The 18,502-nt window shown below is 42.2% G+C and overlaps 2 protein-coding genes across 14 annotated transcripts in view; one reads left to right on the top strand and one right to left on the bottom strand.

The window, feature by feature from the left end:
• Positions 1-18,502, bottom strand: part of LOC128692343 (rhomboid-related protein 2) — a 53,779-nt gene that overhangs the window by 33,686 nt on the left and 1,591 nt on the right. Inside the window, exon 1 of one of the 10 annotated variants that reach the window (XM_070096379.1) lies at positions 9,940-9,987. The exons of 1 other annotated variant lie outside the window; for it this stretch is intronic. The gene's annotated coding sequence lies outside the window, so the exon portion shown is untranslated. 8 more of the 10 variants (XM_070096376.1, XM_070096373.1, XM_070096372.1 and 5 more) reach the window with 8 other exon arrangements.
• Positions 1,068-18,502, top strand: part of LOC128692342 (uncharacterized) — a 25,432-nt gene continuing 7,997 nt past the window's right edge. For 2 of the 4 annotated variants that reach the window (XM_053781462.2, XM_053781464.2), the window contains exon 1: positions 15,204-15,507. In XM_053781462.2, the coding sequence (XP_053637437.2) occupies positions 15,241-15,507 (267 nt within the window). In that variant the 5' untranslated portion in view covers positions 15,204-15,240. Of the gene's footprint in view, positions 1,462-8,441; positions 8,558-15,203; positions 15,508-18,502 lie in introns of those variants that run through there. The other 2 variants (XM_053781465.2, XM_053781463.2) reach the window with 2 other exon arrangements.

Consider the following 18,502-nt stretch of genomic DNA (forward strand, 5'->3'; position numbering starts at 1 on the left):
CTGTTGACAATGTCCCCAACACCAGCTCCAGGGAAGCACACTCTGTCTCTCATCTTCTTATTCCTATTACAAAAAGCACGGTCAATATATCTTACCTGAGAGTCACCAACCACAAGAATGCGCTTACCTCCATTAGCAGGGGCAGTAGTACCCTTACCTTCACTGGCCACTGAAGTACATTCATCCTGAAGAACAGAGAAGCGATTTCCTACCTTCAGATCTTCACTCTTAACTTTCCTTACTCTGATGCGCCTTCCATTACTGTGAACCACTCGCCACTTGTAGCAGGTGCTGGACTGCACCTCACTGCTGGTAGCCGTTGCTACCTCCCCAGCTACAGCCTCCTCACAGCGAGAGACAGACTGCACCTCACTGCTAGAAGCCTCATTCCCCACAACTCCAGCCACCTCACACTCTCTCCCAGACCCATTGAGGTGGACCTTCAGCCTCCTAATCTCCTCCTGGAGAAGCAAGACCTCCTCCTTCAACTCTCCAACCTCAATTTTTAAAACACTGCAGAAGCAAGCCATGCTTTGTAACCGTCCACACTAATCCCCAAAGCAGCTCAAGGTCTGTGACCACACGTGACGACTGACCACTGGTTGGCTGAACGTTTCCAGAATGAAGATACGCGAGGTGTTACACATGTCTTATTCATCAACTTATCAGCATTGCTTATCATTAATGCCTTGATGTTTGGCTCTTTCATACAGGATTTCACTCTTTGCTGAATATAGAAATGAAAGGATTGCAGATAGGGTATATCATATTACCCAATTTAGAACTCGATACCGTGGATTCAAATTAAATAGATTCCTATTTAAAAGGGAAATAGAAATGCAATGGTCACGTAAAAGAGGTGAAGAGAAAAAGAACAAACTGCCTAGCTGCCTAGCATGTGCCAGTAACATCATTATAATGATACACAATACTGACAAGGTTGATGCATTGACCACATCAACTTTTCCTCTCCACTGCTCCTGTCAGCATATTTACTCACTTCTGCATTTGACTGAAGAAGCCTACTATGGAGGCGAATTGTTTCTAAAATAAAGATAACTGACTGCTGTACACGTCTTGCTCATGGACCAGTAGACTCACTGTGGTGCTCATAAGAACATAAGAAAGAAGAAATACTGCAGCAGGCCTACTGGCTCATGCGAGGCTTAAGCCAATGACTTAACCTAATCAGGTCAGTCACATTCAGTTAAGGGAGGAGCACGACATCTGACCTAGAAGCACAAGCTAGTCAGATCCAGCTTACACCCACTCGTCCATAAGCGTTTTTGTTCTCGTATAATACCGATAACATTAGTATGGTAGTTGTTGTGGTGAGGGGGGATGTGTGTGGTTGTGGGCAGAAGCTCTCCTGTATGGTGGATAGACCTACCGCGTTGCTACTCTTGTGTTATTTAGTGTAAACCGAAGGAGAATATTGGTTACCTGCTGAGGTAGACTGAGGTAAGATTCCCTCTTGTGAAGTAAAAATCTGTTTCTCTTCACGTAATAATGATATAATATATCCATGTATTTCTTTAAGGAACAGAAAATGCACTCCTTGAGTTTATTACTCTTCTTAACGATCTTGTATAAAAAATAAATACGTACCTGCCTAGCATGAGCCATTATGCCTGTTGTAGTTCCCTTCCAGTTTTATGATCTCATATTCTGAGGAGTGATTACGGTACAGTGAGGAAAAAATTGAGCACATTTTAGTGAAAGTTGAGCTTGTTCTTGCTTCCACGGCCTAACAAGGTTTGGCTTTGATGAATAAAACATGTGTAACACTTGACTTTCTTTGCTGCCGGAAATATTCGCTTGCACAACAGGATTCTTCAGTCGAAACCTAGCGAATATAACACTGGAGACAACAGTAGTTTTGACGTGATCAGTCCGTCCCCCTTGGTAGGTGATTCAGTCCTTGAGGCCTGACGGACTCCAAACACCAGCTTGAAACCGATGGTGATACTCAGGGTGAATCAAATTTGCACAAGTGACTTTCCACCTAATTCATCACATTGTCTCCAGTCATTAACATGATCTGAAGAAAACAAAATCACAGTACCATTTATCACCCGCACAAATCAGCAATGGTGTTCCTCCAGGTGAACTCTTACCCCCAGAGGAAAAAATCAGCAATGGTGTTCCTCCAGGTGAACTCTTACCCCCAGAGGAAAAAATCAGCAATGGTGTTCCTCCAGGTGAACTCTTACCCCCAGAGGAAAAAATCAGAAATGGTGTTCCTCCAGGTGAACTCTTACCCCAACAGGAAAAAATATTACCACAAGCAGACGCGCACTGCTCGTACGTTTTATCACACATACACATCACCAGAGAACTGTGACACACTCTCACCTCACCACTCTAATCTTATCTTTCACTTATCTGTGAATGTTCGTACACACTTAATGTCGACGGAACTCTTATTTACCGTATTTTGGCGAGGATGTTTGTTCTCACCAGGTGGTGATCACCTTTCATAAGCAAAGTTCGAAGACTGATGACGGTGTTGATGTCTTGCATGTGTGTACTCACCTAATTATGGTTGCAGGGTTCGATTCGTAGCTCCTGACCAATAGGTCACTCCCTCCCTGCTCCGTAAGCTTTATCATACGTCTTTGTGTGTGTGTGTGTGTGTGTGTGTGTGTGTGTGTGTGTGTGTGTGTGTGTGTGTGTGTGTGTGTGTGTGTGTGTGTGTGTGTGTGTGTGTGTGTGTGTGTGTGTGTGTGTGTGTGTGTGCTCGCTCATGTAGTGGATTACTGCAGATATTTATACCTTATATCATTCTTTGTTTCTTTATCATCGAAATCAATATCATTACTTTTTCAACCCAGTAATGCCACTTTAATGCTCTCAAATTTTTGAGGACCTAACAAATGCCCAAGGAACTCAGACCGGAGGACTCTAAATAACGTTCACGTGAGAACAGTGAGAGGAGAGGGGTGGAAGGTGTGGTTGTAAAGTAAGGAGTGTGGGGGAGTGACTAATGTAGCCTCTTCTGTCTCCGCTAGTCACCGCTGTATTTATGAATGTATATATATATATATATATATATATATATATATATATATATATATATATATATATATATATTTTTTTATTATTATCACACCGGCCGATTCCCACCAAGGCAGGGTGGCCCGAAAAAGAAAAACTTTCACCATCATTCACTCCATCACTGTCTTGCCAGAAGGGTGCTTTACACTACAGTTTTTAAACTGCAACATTAACACCCCTCCTTCAGAGTGCAGGCACTGTACTTCCCATCTCCAGGACTCAAGTCCGGCCTGCCGGTTTCCCTGAATCCCTTCATAAATGTTACTTTGCTCACACTCCAACAGCACGTCAAGTATTAAAAACCATTTGTCTCCATTCACTCCTATCAAACACGCTCACGCATGCCTGCTGGAAGTCCAAGCCCCTCGCACACAAAACCTCCTTTACCCCCTCCCTCCAACCCTTCCTAGGCCGACCCCTACCCCGCCTTCCTTCCACTACAGACTGATACACTCTTGAAGTCATTCTGTTTCGCTCCATTCTCTCTACATGTCCGAACCACCTCAACAACCCTTCCTCAGCCCTCTGGACAACAGTTTTGGTAATCCCGCACCTCCTCCTAACTTCCAAACTACGAATTCTCTGCATTATATTCACACCACACATTGCCCTCAGACATGACATCTCCACTGCCTCCAGCCTTCTCCTCGCTGCAACATTCATCACCCACGCTTCACACCCATATAAGAGCGTTGGTAAAACTATACTCTCATACATTCCCCTCTTTGCCTCCAAGGACAAAGTTCTTTGTCTCCACAGACTCCTAAGTGCACCACTCACTCTTTTTCCATCATCAATTCTATGATTCACCTCATCTTTCATAGACCCATCCGCTGACACGTCCACTCCCAAATATCTGAATACGTTCACCTCCTCCATACTCTCTCCCTCCAATCTGATATTCAATCTTTCATCACCTAATCCTTTTGTTATCCTCATAACCTTACTCTTTCCTGTATTCACCTTTAATTTTCTTCTTTTGCACACCCTACCAAATTCATCCACCAATCTCTGCAACTTCTCTTCAGAATCTCCCAAGAGCACAGTGTCATCAGCAAAGAGCAGCTGTGACAACTCCCACTTTGTGTGTGATTCTTTATCTTTTAACTCCACGCCTCTTGCCAAGACCCTCGCATTTACTTCTCTTACAACCCCATCTATAAATATATTAAACAACCACGGTGACATCACACATCCTTGTCTAAGGCCTACTTTTACTGGGAAAAAATTTCCCTCTTTCCTACATACTCTAACTTGAGCCTCACTATCCTCGTAAAAACTCTTCACTGCTTTCAGTAACCTACCTCCTACACCATACACTTGCAACATCTGCCACATTGCCCCCCTATCCACCCTGTCATACGCCTTTTCCAAATCCATAAATGCCACAAAGACCTCTTTAGCCTTATCTAAATACTGTTCACTTATATGTTTCACTGTAAACACCTGGTCCACACACCCCCTACCTTTCCTAAAGCCTCCTTGTTCATCTGCTATCCTATTCTCCGTCTTACTCTTAATTCTTTCAATTATAACTCTACCATACACTTTACCAGGTACACTCAACAGACTTATCCCCCTATAATTTTTGCACTCTCTTTTATCCCCTTTGCCTTTATACAAAGGAACTATGCATGCTCTCTGCCAATCCCTAGGTACCTTACCCTCTTCCATACATTTATTAAATAATTGCACCAACCACTCCAAAACTATATCCCCACCTGCTTTTAACATTTCTATCTTTATCCCATCAATCCCGGCTGCCTTACCCCCTTTCATTTTACCTACTGCCTCACGAACTTCCCCCACACTCACAACTGGCTCTTCCTCACTCCTACAAGATGTTATTCCTCCTTGCCCTATACACGAAATCACAGCTTCCCTATCTTCATCAACATTTAACAATTCCTCAAAATATTCCTTCCATCTTCCCAATACCTCTAACTCTCCATTTAATAACTCTCCTCTCCTATTTTTAACTGACAAATCCATTTGTTCTCTAGGCTTTCTTAACTTGTTAATCTCACTCCAAAACTTTTTCTTATTTTCAACAAAATTTGTTGATAACATCTCACCCACTCTCTCATTTGCTCTCTTTTTACATTGCTTCACCACTCTCTTAACTTCTCTCTTTTTCTCCATATACTCTTCCCTCCTTGCATCACTTCTACTTTGTAAAAACTTCTCATATGCTAACTTTTTCTCCCTTACTACTCTCTTTACATCATCATTCCACCAATCGCTCCTCTTCCCTCCTGCACCCACTTTCCTGTAACCACAAACTTCTGCTGAACACTCTAACACTACATTTTTAAACCTACCCCATACCTCTTCGACCCCATTGCCTATGCTCTCATTAGCCCATCTATCCTCCAATAGCTGTTTATATCTTACCCTAACTGCCTCCTCTTTTAGTTTATAAACCTTTACCTCTCTCTTCCCTGATGCTTCTATTCTCCTTGTATCCCATCTACCTTTTACTCTCAGTGTAGCTACAACTAGAAAGTGATCTGATATATCTGTGGCCCCTCTATAAACATGTACATCCTGAAGTCTACTCAACAGTCTTTTATCTACCAATACATAATCCAACAAACTACTGTCATTTCGCCCTACATCATATCGTGTATACTTATTTATCCTCTTTTTCTTAAAATATGTATTACCTATAACTAAACCCCTTTCTATACAAAGTTCAATCAAAGGGCTCCCATTATCATTTACACCTGGCACCCCAAACTTACCTACCACACCCTCTCTAAAAGTTTCTCCTACTTTAGCATTCAAGTCCCCTACCACAATTACTCTCTCACTTGGTTCAAAGGCTCCTATACATTCACTTAACATCTCCCAAAATCTCTCTCTCTCCTCTGCATTCCTCTCTTCTCCAGGTGCATACACGCTTATTATGACCCACTTCTCGCATCCAACCTTTACTTTAATCCACATAATTCTTGAATTTACACATTCATATTCTCTTTTCTCCTTCCATAACTGATCATTTAACATTACTGCTACCCCTTCCTTTGCTCTAACTCTCTCAGATACTCCAGATTTAATCCCATTTATTTCCCCCCACTGAAACTCTCCTACCCCCTTCAGCTTTGTTTCGCTTAGGGCCAGGACATCCAACTTCTTTTCATTCATAACATCAGCAATCATCTGTTTCTTGTCATCCGCACTACATCCACGCACATTTAAGCAACCCAGTTTTATAAAGTTTTTCTTCTTCTCTTTTTTAGTAATTGTATACAGGAGAAGGGGTTACTAGCCCATTGCTCCCGGCATTTTAGTCGCCTCATACGACACGCATAGCTTACGGAGGAAAGATTCTTTTCCACTTCCCCATGGACAATAGAAGAAATAAAAAAGAACAAGAGCTATTTAGAAAAAGGAGAAAAACCTAGATGTATGTATATATATATATGCATGTGCGTGTCTATGAAGTGTGACCAAAGTGTAAGTAGGAGTAGCAAGATATCCCTGTTATCTTAGCGTGTTTATGAGACAGAAAAAGAAACCAGCAATCCTACCATCATGCAAAACAATTACAGGTTTTTGTTTCACAGTCATCTGGCAGGACGGTAGTACTTCCCTGGGTGGTTGCTGTCTACCAACCTACTACCTATATATAAATATATATATATATATATATATATATATATATATATATATATATATATATATATATGTATATATGTATGTATGTATTCTTAGGTACATAGTGTAGACCAAATTTCTTCTTCACTCTCTTCTTTTCATGCGTAATATATATTTCCCCGCTCTGGGATAATGGAAATTTCCTCATAAAAATCGTAGTTTCTGTGTATGGGATAGGCTATCCTAAGAGTTGTTAATTCCTAGGTAATAGTAACTCCAGCTCTGCTGAAACAAAACCTTTTTGAAGCTCTTGTAGCTGGCATAAAATACCGACACAATGACAATATAAACACTTAAGCAGTATAGTGTGATCTTTTATTGACAACGTTTCGTCCATACAGTGGCCTTTATCTACCCAGGTAGAATTGTTTGTGACTTTTTAAAGCCCACTGCGTGTGCGAAACGTTGTCAATAAAGGATCACATTATACTGCTTAAACAGCTGCTGAATTCTCAGTGCAATACTTGACGATATCCTCACTGACCTACTGAAGGATGACAGGTTGACAGATTTGGGGTATAGATTCAGCCTGAAGAAACTAGGCGAGTACAGTCAGGTAGCGTGTCTGGAGGGAGGAACCACCACCAACCTTGTGCTTACTAACCCACACGGGTTTACCGTGTGGGTTACTAAGGTTATAAGCCTACATTGTATTGTATGAGGTTCGCCGGTACTGCCGGCCCGGGTCTTCTCCAGATGGCGACCCGACCTGAGCCTGTCCATCACATTACACTTGCGCAGTTGACGAAATAACTGATTTCAAAACTGGACTCCAGGGAGCCACACTCATGTTTTTTTTTTTTTAACACGGACCTTTCGTTACATAATTATACATAACTGTTGCAGGTTTCAAGACTATAGAATGAAGCGTTCTCGTGTTATTGTTCGGAAACGAGGAAGGCGGAGAACGTTCCTCTGTAAACTGAATTAACGAAAAGCAAAATGCATAGTAAGGTTGGTTGGTTAATGAAGTTGAAACTCTATCGACTACGATAGAATCACTAACATTTTCCCTACCAGACAAAAATATTTTAATCGTTAAAATGAGGATTAAAGTAAACTCTCAGCATATATATGCTGAGAAAAATACACCTGTTAGTGAATGCATACCGTGCAATAAAATATCCCTAATAGGTATAAATTATTATTACCTTTATTATAATTAATAACATTACTATCACTATTACTATATTAATAATAATAATATTATTATTATTGTGGAATTTTTTTACATAATTTTCTAAATGTAATAAAATATGATGCTGATTTGACCCTTTCGAGAAAATTTAATGTGTGAACACTGGACTGAATTGTGCAATGTAATTAGGCTTTCTCGACGGTCATTGATGTATATCGGCCTCAGTCCATAACTTAGAAATTGATGACATGTTCCTGCTGAAGAATTGGGATAAATTGTGTGGAAAACCCTTACAAGTCGGCGACAGGACGAAAAAATAGAGAACTTCAATGAATCCTTCCCAACACACCTTAGCCAAGTGACGCTTACCCATAACATACAGTAGTTTTTACGTTGGCCATCGTAAATCCTATCTGCTAGGGTAGTGTTAGGGTGTGTTCCATCAGCATTAAGTGTCTTCCAGTAATTAAATGGTAAGTGTTAATACCAAATTTTGTGTACCCAGCAAGCCTAATCCTATACAGTCCACAATTTCAATTTAGCAGAGTAGATGGTTTTTGTATTGTAACTATTAATTTAATTTCAGGTCTAGCTTCTTATGAGATTGGTGAAGAAGTGGGCATCGAGGGAGTTACAGTTCAGTGACCTGCTATGACTAAGTCCCACTTACGTCACCCAAATTACTTCCAGGTAATAATTCAGGTAATGCCCTGTAAGCCTCCTGCAAATAATGTACTCACATAATAATAATTCACAATAATTATTATGTCAATAACAGGAAGTGTATTCCAGGCTATTTATAGTTCAGGTCACTTATCTTTGTTCAATGCTTAGCGTGCAATTTGGTGCTCAAGTAATTTATTTGAGTTATTAGATGGTTGCATGACTCGAGGCTGGTGGCGTTCCGGACTGTCCCTTCCACAACAATGTACGCTTACGCTGCTTAAATTATAACACGAACTGTGGAGTGTTCCTTCCCTTGTAATGCTAACTGCTTAGCCATATCATCCGTAGTAAAGAGAGAATGGGTCAAGCCGTGAGCAGGTACGTGCAGGATCTTAGTTGAGCGGTAGGTAGGTACCAGTGTTAGTTCCTACCCTCCACCCGGAGGGCCCAAGAAAGAAGACAGAAGGAAGAAGATGAACGACACCCCCAACCCGGGGGCCACCGCCAGGTTACCATCTGGAGAAGACCCGGGCCGAAGTACCGGCAAATCCCTAATGAATGAATGAACCAGCGTTAGTAGAGAAGTAGATAGGTATCTGGGTGTTAGCCGACTGCTGCGCGTCTCATGCTAGACACCCTTAGACTCCACGGTGGAAATAAATCACACTGTTTGGTTTTTCTCGGATTATTCTGGGTTAGTAATCACAAGGAGTTAATTATCCAGGGAGGGGGGGTAATAATTATAGTGGATGATCAAGCAGTGTTTCCCGTTGCTTGATAACACACAGTGGGTGATCAAACACAGTGTTTCCCTTTGCTTGAAAACACAAAATAGGTGTTGAATAACAGTGGCATAATACCACTACATCACGACTCGCAACACTTGAAGGTATGCACGGACAAAATTTCTGTTCTCCCTGAATATGCCTCGTTTTCTCTCGCTCACTTTTCGTATATACGCTTCATGCATCATATACATGGATATCATATTTTGTACCTTTCCCTATGTGTTTTTCTCCTCTCCCCTCAACTTTCCATCATTTCTTTGTTTCTTCTACATCTTAAACTAACATTTAACACCTGAGAGTGAATTATTATCTTCGTATCCATTGCTACGTAGTAATCTTTTGTTTTGCAAAGGATTAGTTAATGATCCAAATCGGACCTAAACGTCGTAGTAAGTTATTTGTGCTTTATTCCAATCACGGTATCGTGCCATTTTATTCTTTAGTTTTTTGTTTTCTCTGTTTTTATCTTGTAAATGAGGTCAACAAGTTACGTTAAATTTATGAATGTTTGACCAGAGACAGGACAACATTTAATCGAAACTATGCACAACTAGTGTCATGGAAACACTGTTTTTTCTTCCTTGACGGACAAACCACAAGAAGAGCAACACAAGAGGATTTTCCACACACACACAGCACCGGGTGAGAGGCGTACGTCGCATCTGATACTGACACACTGCCGGGGGAGCCTTGCTTACCGCTCTATTCACTGTGTCGTATTCCCCTTACCCCTTCCCGTTCCCTCTTCCCCTCCCCAGCCCCTCACAGCAGCTGATTGGCGGGATGGTCAATTGGGTTTCATGTCTATTGACTACACGAGGGTCAGTAAGGCTGCATACAACCTGTTCACTGTAAGTCAAGACACCCCTAAAATTGGGATTAAAGTAACTACGCTGACAGATAGACACCCAATGGAAATAAGCTGCATTTATTTTACTGGGTTACCCCTGGGATAAACAGACATAATAATACAAGAACATTATAAAATAAATATTATATGTGCCCAAAGCCTAAAAGAATACTCTCGTTGTATACATTCTTGACAACCAATGAACGCGAACACCAGTTTACCAGTGAATTCTTTATGTGAGTATACAAGCGTAGCAAAGTACTTGATGAGTAAGCAGGATTCCTCACTGCTAACATACGACCATACAGCCTTATAAAAAATTTTATTCTGCTACGTCCTTTTCCCTTACTGCATATATGAAAGTGATATTGCCATATTGTCTAGGTAATGTGTTGCTCACTGCTGGAAGTGCACGATTCAGTCGCTAGGGCTTCGGGTTCCACTCCCCGGAACGGTGATACGTACAAGCAAGTTCCCTGACACCGGCTGCCCTTACTCACTCAGCTAAATTTTGCGGGTCGAATCCATAGGAGGTAAAACTTACTATGCAAAGTCCTGTGTAAAGTAACTCCCGACCCACAGGACTCGTATTTATATTAATAATACTAACATAATAATAATGAAATTATTATTATTATTAGTAGTAGTAGTAGTGTTATTATTATTAGTGTTATTAGTATTATTACTACTGCGAGAAACATGAAACTTAATAAAATATCACTGTTGGATGCTGGTAATTATCATATACGGGTCTTGATGTTCTAGTTGGTCCACCAGTGTTGTTGTGATGTTGGAGTTGGTCCACCAGTGTTGTTGTGATGTTGGAGTTGGTCCACCAGTGTTGTTGTGATGTTGGAGTTGGTCCACCAGTGTTGTTGTGATGTTGGAGTTGGTCCACCAGTGTTGTTGTGATGTTGGAGTTGGTCCACCAGTGTTGTTGTGATGTTGGAGTTGGTCCACCAGTGTTGTTGTGATGTTGGAGTTGGTCCACCAGTGTTGTTATGATGTTGGAGTTGGTCCACCAGTGTTGTTGTGATGTTGGAGTTGGTCCACCAGTGTTGTTGTGATGTTGGAGTTGGTCCACCAGTGTTGTTGTGATGTTGGAGTTGGTCCACCAGTGTTGTTGTGATGTTGGAGTTGATCCACCAGTGTTGTTGTGATGTTGGAGTTGGTCCACCAGTATTGTTGTGATGTTGGAGTTGGTCCACCAGTGTTGTTGTGATGTTGGAGTTGGTCCACCAGTGTTGTTGTGATGTTGGAGTTGGTCCACCAGTGTTGTTGTGATGTTGGAGTTGGTCCACCAGTGTTGTTATGATGTTGGAGTTGGTCCACCAGTGTTGTTGTGATGTTGGAGTTGGTCCACCAGTGTTGTTATGATGTTGGAGTTGGTCCACCAGTGTTGTTGTGATGTTGGAGTTGGTCCACCAGTGTTGTTGTGATGTTGGAGTTGGTCCACCAGTGTTGTTGTGATGTTGGAGTTGGTCCACCAGTGTTGTTATGATGTTGGAGTTGGTCCACCAGTGTTGTTGTGATGTTGGAGTTGGTCCACCAGTGTTGTTGTGATGTTGGAGTTGGTCCACCAGTGTTGTTATGATGTTGGAGTTGGTCCACCAGTGTTGTTGTGATGTTGGAGTTGGTCCACCAGTGTTGTTGTGATGTTGGAGTTGGTCCACCAGTGTTGTTGTGATGTTGGAGTTGGTCCACCAGTGTTGTTATGATGTTGGAGTTGGTCCACCAGTGTTGTTATGATGTTGGAGTTGGTCCACCAGTGTTGTTGTGATGTTGGAGTTGGTCCACCAGTGTTGTTATGATGTTGGAGTTGGTCCACCAGTGTTGTTGTGATGTTGGAGTTGGTCCACCAGTGTTGTTGTGATGTTGGAGTTGGTCCACCAGTGTTGTTATGATGGAGTTGGTCCACCAGTGTTGTTGTGATGTTGGAGTTGGTCCACCAGTGTTGTTGTGATATTGGAGTTGGTCCACCAGTGTTGTTGTGATGTTGGAGTTGGTTCACCAGTGTTGTTATGATGTTGGAGTTGGTCCACCAGTGTTGTTATGATGTTGGAGTTGGTCCACCAGTGTTGTTGTGATGTTGGAGTTGGTCCACCAGTGTTGTTGTGATGTTGGAGTTGGTCCACCAGTGTTGTTATGATGTTGGAGTTGGTCCACCAGTGTTGTTGTGATGTTGGAGTTGGTCCACCAGTGTTGTTGTGATGTTGGAGTTGGTCCACCAGTGTTGTTATGATGGAGTTGGTCCACCAGTGTTGTTGTGATGTTGGAGTTGGTCCACCAGTGTTGTTGTGATGTTGGAGTTGGTCCACCAGTGTTGTTGTGATGTTGGAGTTGGTCCACCAGTGTTGTTATGATGTTGGAGTTGGTCCACCAGTGTTGTTGTGATGTTGGAGTTGGTCCACCAGTGTTGTTGTGATGTTGGAGTTGGTCCACCAGTGTTGTTATGATGGAGTTGGTCCACCAGTGTTGTTGTGATGTTGGAGTTGGTCCACCAGTGTTGTTGTGATGTTGGAGTTGGTCCACCAGTTCTGTTATGATGGAGTTGGTCCACCAGTGTTGTTATGATGTTGGAGTTGGTCCACCAGTGTTGTTGTGATGTTGGAGTTGGTCCACCAGTGTTGTTGTGATGTTGGAGTTGGTCCACCAGTGTTGTTGTGATGGAGTTGGTCCACCAGTGTTGTTATGATGGAGTTGGTCCACCAGTGTTGTTATGATGGAGTTGGTCCACCAGTGTTGTTATGATGGAGTTGGTCCACCAGTGTTGTTATGATGGAGTTGGTCCACCAGTGTTGTTATGATGTTGGAGTTGGTCCACCAGTGTTGTTGTGATGTTGGAGTTGGTCCACCAGTGTTATGATGGAGTTGGTCCACCAGTGTTGTTATGATGTTGGAGTTGGTCCACCAGTGTTGTTATGATGTTGGAGTTGGTCCACCAGTGTTGTTATGATGTTGGAGTTGGTCCACCAGTGTTGTTGTGATGTTGGAGTTGGTCCACCAGTGTTGTTGTGATGTTGGAGTTGGTCCACCAGTGTTGTTGTGATGTTGGAGTTGGTCCACCAGTGTTGTTATGATGTTGGAGTTGGTCCACCAGTGTTGTTGTGATGTTGGAGTTGGTCCACCAGTGTTGTTGTGATGTTGGAGTTGGTCCCACCAGTGTTGTTGTGATGTTGGAGTTGGTCCACCAGTGTTGTTATGATGTTGGAGTTGGTCCACCAGTGTCGTTGTGATGTTGGAGTTGGTGGACCAGTGTCGTTGTGATGTTGGAGTTGGTCCACCAGTGTTATGATGTTGGAGTTAGTCCACCAGTGTTGTTATGGTGTTGGAGTTGGTCCACCAGTGTTGTTATGATGTTGGACTTGGTCCACCAGCGTAGTTTTGTTGCTAGAGTTGGTCCACAAGTGTTGTCCTGATGCTGGAGTTGGTCCACCAGCGTGATCTTGATGCTGGAGTTGGTCCACCAGCGTGATCTTGATGCTGGAGTTGGTCCACCAGCGTGGTCTTGATGCTGGAGTTGGTCCACCAGCGTGGTCTTAATGCTGGAGTTGGTCCACCAGCGTGGTCTTGATGCTGGAGTTGGTCCATCAGCGTGGTCTTGATGTTGGAGTTGGTCCACCAGCGTGGTCTTGATGCTGGAGTTGGTCCATCAGCATGGTCTTGATGCTGGAGTTGGTCCACCAGCGTGGTCTTGATGCTGGAGTTGGTCCATCAGCGTGGTCTTGATGCTGGAGTTGGTCCACCAGCGTGGTCTTGATGCTGGAGTTGGTCCACCAGCGTGGTCTTGATGCTGGAGTTGGTCCACCAGCGTGGTCTTGATGCTGGAGTTGTTCCACCAGCGTGGTCTTGATGCTGGAGTTGGTCCACCAGCGTGGTCTTGATGCTGGAGTTGGTCCACCAGCGTGGTCTTGATGCTGGAGTTGGTCCACCAGCGTGGTCTTGATGCTGGAGTTGGTCCACCAGCGTGGTCTTGATGCTGGAGTTGGTCCACCAGTGTAGTCTTGACGATCAGCTCTGTGCTGTATCTCGGTGAGACAGTGCCTGTATTCTAACCTTACTGAAGTACATCCTCGACTGAAGTGCAACTTTCTCCGCTGGAAAAAACCTGAACGAGTGAAATGCAATAAATTTAACTGAAATGCAAACAGCCTTGACTGAAATACATAATGGTCGACTGCAATAAAACGTGTGTAGAACCAGCGGCCAGAATGGTTGAGTGAAGGGAACTAATGCGTGTTAGAGAAAGAACCAGGAGAGAGAGAGAAAAAAAAAAAGAGAGCAGTATAAACACGAAGAAGCAAGCAAGTAAGCAACAGCAGCTGCATCAGCAGCCTTAACACATTAACAGCATAAATGGCACCAGATCAGCAGCACGCCAGCCCAGCAGCAGCTCACAGCTCACCAGGAGTAGCTCATTAGCAGCAGCAGCAGCAGCAGTAGCACTCACGCCAGTTCAGTAGCAGTAGCAGCAACACCAGCAGTTCACAGCTCAGTAGCAGTGCCAGGCTTTGGGATCAATGTAAGTGCTGGTGGTCACGCGACAGGAGAATGCTGAATGGTGCTGTGATGCGCTATGCTCACCTAGTTGTTCTTGCAGAGGTCGAACCATAGTTCCTGCCCCAACCCCACAAGTAGCTATTGGTCGGTTAATGAGGTTTAAAGCCTTAACGACCCTCGACTACACGACGGTCATTAAGGCTTCAAGTCAACAATACTTTAATCCCTAAAGTAAGGAATAAAGTGAACTCCTAACATATATACACTGAGAGAAATACACCTCTCGGTGTTTATATATATATATATATATATATATATATATATATATATATATATATATATATATATATATATATATATATATATATATATGTAATGTATATATACAAAGTGAGAGAGAGAATGCCAACATGCATAATTTAAATTCATTTCTTGGGCTGAAAACTATTTAAACTTAATTGAATGACCAACCCGAATAAATAAATTAAAAAATTAATACTCACGGCTATCGAAGCCATTAAGGAACATTCGAACACACTATATGAACGCCGTTACTATGGTTACGGCGTCTATCAACAAACATGGCGACTAAGGTCACTAAATGGACACGAGAACGAGGAGGCAGGAAAGATTTCGCAGATCCTACACGCAGGAGTCATCAACGACTTCAAATAAATATCACAGGCCTCGATGCCGCTATGATGAGGGACATGGCAAAATACAAGGGAGGAGACAATGTGGGAAAGAGGCAAGAAAAAGAAGTAAAGATGGAGAGCCGTGAAGACGCGGTCATCCGCAAGAGAATTGAAGAACTACGTGCTCAGCTCCATGACGTCACTCTCAAGGAGGTGAGCCCTTTTTTTTCCTCTTCTTTTTCTCAGAATTGTTACAGTCATTGTGCGGCTACTCTGATCTATATTGTTATTGTGTGACTGTCCTTGATCAAGATCCCAAAATCAAAACTATCTCTAATATGTCTGAATATTTGTTCACTTACCTTTCTAGACCAACTGTGGCTTTCCTGATCTGTATAATATTGTGTGGCAGTCCTAGTCAATATACTGCATCTGTGTTTGTGTTTTATACCATACATCTCCTTCATTTACAATTATTTATGATACTTCTGTATTTACACGCTAGTCCTGATTCAGTCACTTTATTTTTATTCAGATACATTTGAGGAAACTCTACTTATCTATGTCTCTCAAGAAAATGTCTTCACAAACATAACATCAACATGTGGAGTGTTTTCTGTGTTTCAGTACCACACGCACCTGTGCAAAACTCACGGTCGATGTTGGGGCTGTTACTGCCCTCGCCGTAGCAACTTCAGAATAGAATATTAGATAAAATGTTACTTAGGGAACACGATAAAGCAGATGAAGCAAATGCCAGAAAATTGACACGGAGGATAATGAGAACTTTCAAAACAAGATCAATTATGTCTATGATGGTACAATTCAAATCATTTGAGTTCTCACATCTGGAATATCACTCTGTGCTCACAGTTCAAGGGAAGAGAGATATCAGAGCTGGAAAATGCAGAGGTCGTTGTTTGCCCACATAAAGTCAACTAAACATTTAAGCTACTGGAAAGACTTCAGAGTACTTGGAACGTATTTTCTAAAGCGATGGAGAGAGATACCTGATAATATACACCTTAAGGTTACTGGAAGACAAGATCGAAGGTTACTGGAAGGCCAGGTCGAAGGTTACTGGAAGGCCAGGTCGAAGGTTACTGGAAGGCCAGGTCGAAGGTTACCGTAGGACCAGGTCGAAGGTTACCATAGGACCAGGTCGAAGGTTACTGGAGGGCCAGGTCGAAGGTTACTGGAAGGCCAGGTCGAAGGTTACCGTAGGACTAGGTCGAAGGTTACTGGAAGGCCAGGTCGAAGGTTACCGTAGGACCAGGTCGAAGGTTATTGGAGGGCCAGGTCGAAGGTTACTGGAGGACCAGGTCCAAAATTTACAAATTACCATAAGAACGTATTGCAATGAGAGATGTTGGAGGAAGTGCAAAATAAACCCAGAGAAACGCAAGGCACATTGGGCACAATAAGAAAACACTGTCAACATCCGTGGTGTTAGACTCTACAATCTACAACGGTCAGGTATAAAAACAAGCCAGAAAAAATGGAAAAATCTCCAAGATGAAACTGGATCACTGCTTCCCCCCAAATGCCAGATCAACCAGGCTGTGAAAGCTGTGTGGGCCAGCGGGCTGCTAACAACAGCAGCGTGGGTGAACAGGCGCTCAACAAGGATGCTTGGATAAATGGTCAAGCTGGTAGGATAGAATAGCTTTTGAAATCGGTATGTAAAGGGGATGTGAAGAAAAAACGCCTTGTTGAGCAGGCTTTCATTGGGACAGTTTTTAATTCTGAGTAAAGCTTTTAAAGCTGAATGCTGATCTAAAGCTCTACGCAACGAAATGTTATTCCAGTGGAAGCTTGTTCTGTAAAGTGTCATTTCTTCACTGTTATCGCCAGAAGAACATTCGGATCCAAGAAGAACAAACACTGCAGTAGGAATACTGGCCCATACCAGGTAGGTCTCATATCTACCCATTCCCACTAGTGAATTTGTCGGACCTACGTTTAAAACTCAATTTGAGATCGCTTTTTCCAGTTTCTTCCCTGATGTCAAGATTTTTTCTAACTAGGATTTCCTTGAGTGCTAACAACAGGTCAGCCAAGATATTCTCTGTCATAGGACAGTATCCTCACGTCAGTGCTGAAGACAACTAACCTGATCTATATTGTTATTGTGTGACTGTCCTTGATCAAGATCCCAAAATCAAAACTATCTCTAATATGTCTGAATATTTGTTCACGTACCTTTCTAGACCAACTGTGGCTTTCTGTGCTGTACCACAAACACAGTCTGTTACAGGCGAAATGTTTCGAAATAAAGACACTTAACTATTACACTTGTGTCTTAATTATCAACTTCTTATTGTATACCACTATCATATTTACAATATATTACCTTAAATCAAGGCTACGACTGTATAAGTGGTTTTTTAGTTGCCAAGATGCTTATAATGAACTGGTTGTCATTTGATTATGACCTCAGTTTCTCTCCAGTTAGGAACACATTACCGTGTCTGACAGTCTTCACAGTTTAGTTCCACGAGTGCTTTCAAATTTTAAGGGCATGTATAAAATATCTTAGATCGGGTTTTCAAGTCCTTCAAGGAACTGTGAGCAATCTTTCAAGGCTACACAACATTATTGGTATACAGTACCGACACAGTGATTAATTAAACACATGTACAACCATTGGGTAGCTTTATTTTGAAGACGTTTCGCCAACCTGTTGTTGCACATGTGTCAATTTTTTCAACGTTTATATATTTTGTTAGGCAGGTGCTGCAGGTCTAACTTTTCCTGGCATGGGGAGACACTATGTTATTTCAGCACGATGCGATGTTTGTACAGAGATGGGTGACATTTTAGCTGGCTTTCTGCACGCACATTTAAAAATATCACCCGTGTTTGTACAAATACTATCATGCAGAAATAAAATATTATTATTAATTATTATTATTATTATTATTATTATTATTATTATTATTATTATTATTATTATTATTATTATTATTAATCTTCCCTTTCTGCCATTTTTGTCAATGTATAACCTATCACAACACTAACTCCCAAACTAGATATAAATCTTCAGACGACATTTAGGTCCGCAATGGCCCGCAAAACCTATTTCTTATTACCCATGTTGCCCACAGGGGTACATCATTTCCCAGTGACTGTGCTAACGCTAAACACTCCAGGTGTTTACAGAGTAACACCCCCTAGAGACCGTAGTAAACAAAACAAACTGGTTGGT

The sequence above is a fragment of the Cherax quadricarinatus genome, chromosome 53 (assembly GCF_038502225.1).
Source record: "Cherax quadricarinatus isolate ZL_2023a chromosome 53, ASM3850222v1, whole genome shotgun sequence".
Taxonomy (NCBI): domain Eukaryota; kingdom Metazoa; phylum Arthropoda; class Malacostraca; order Decapoda; family Parastacidae; genus Cherax; species Cherax quadricarinatus.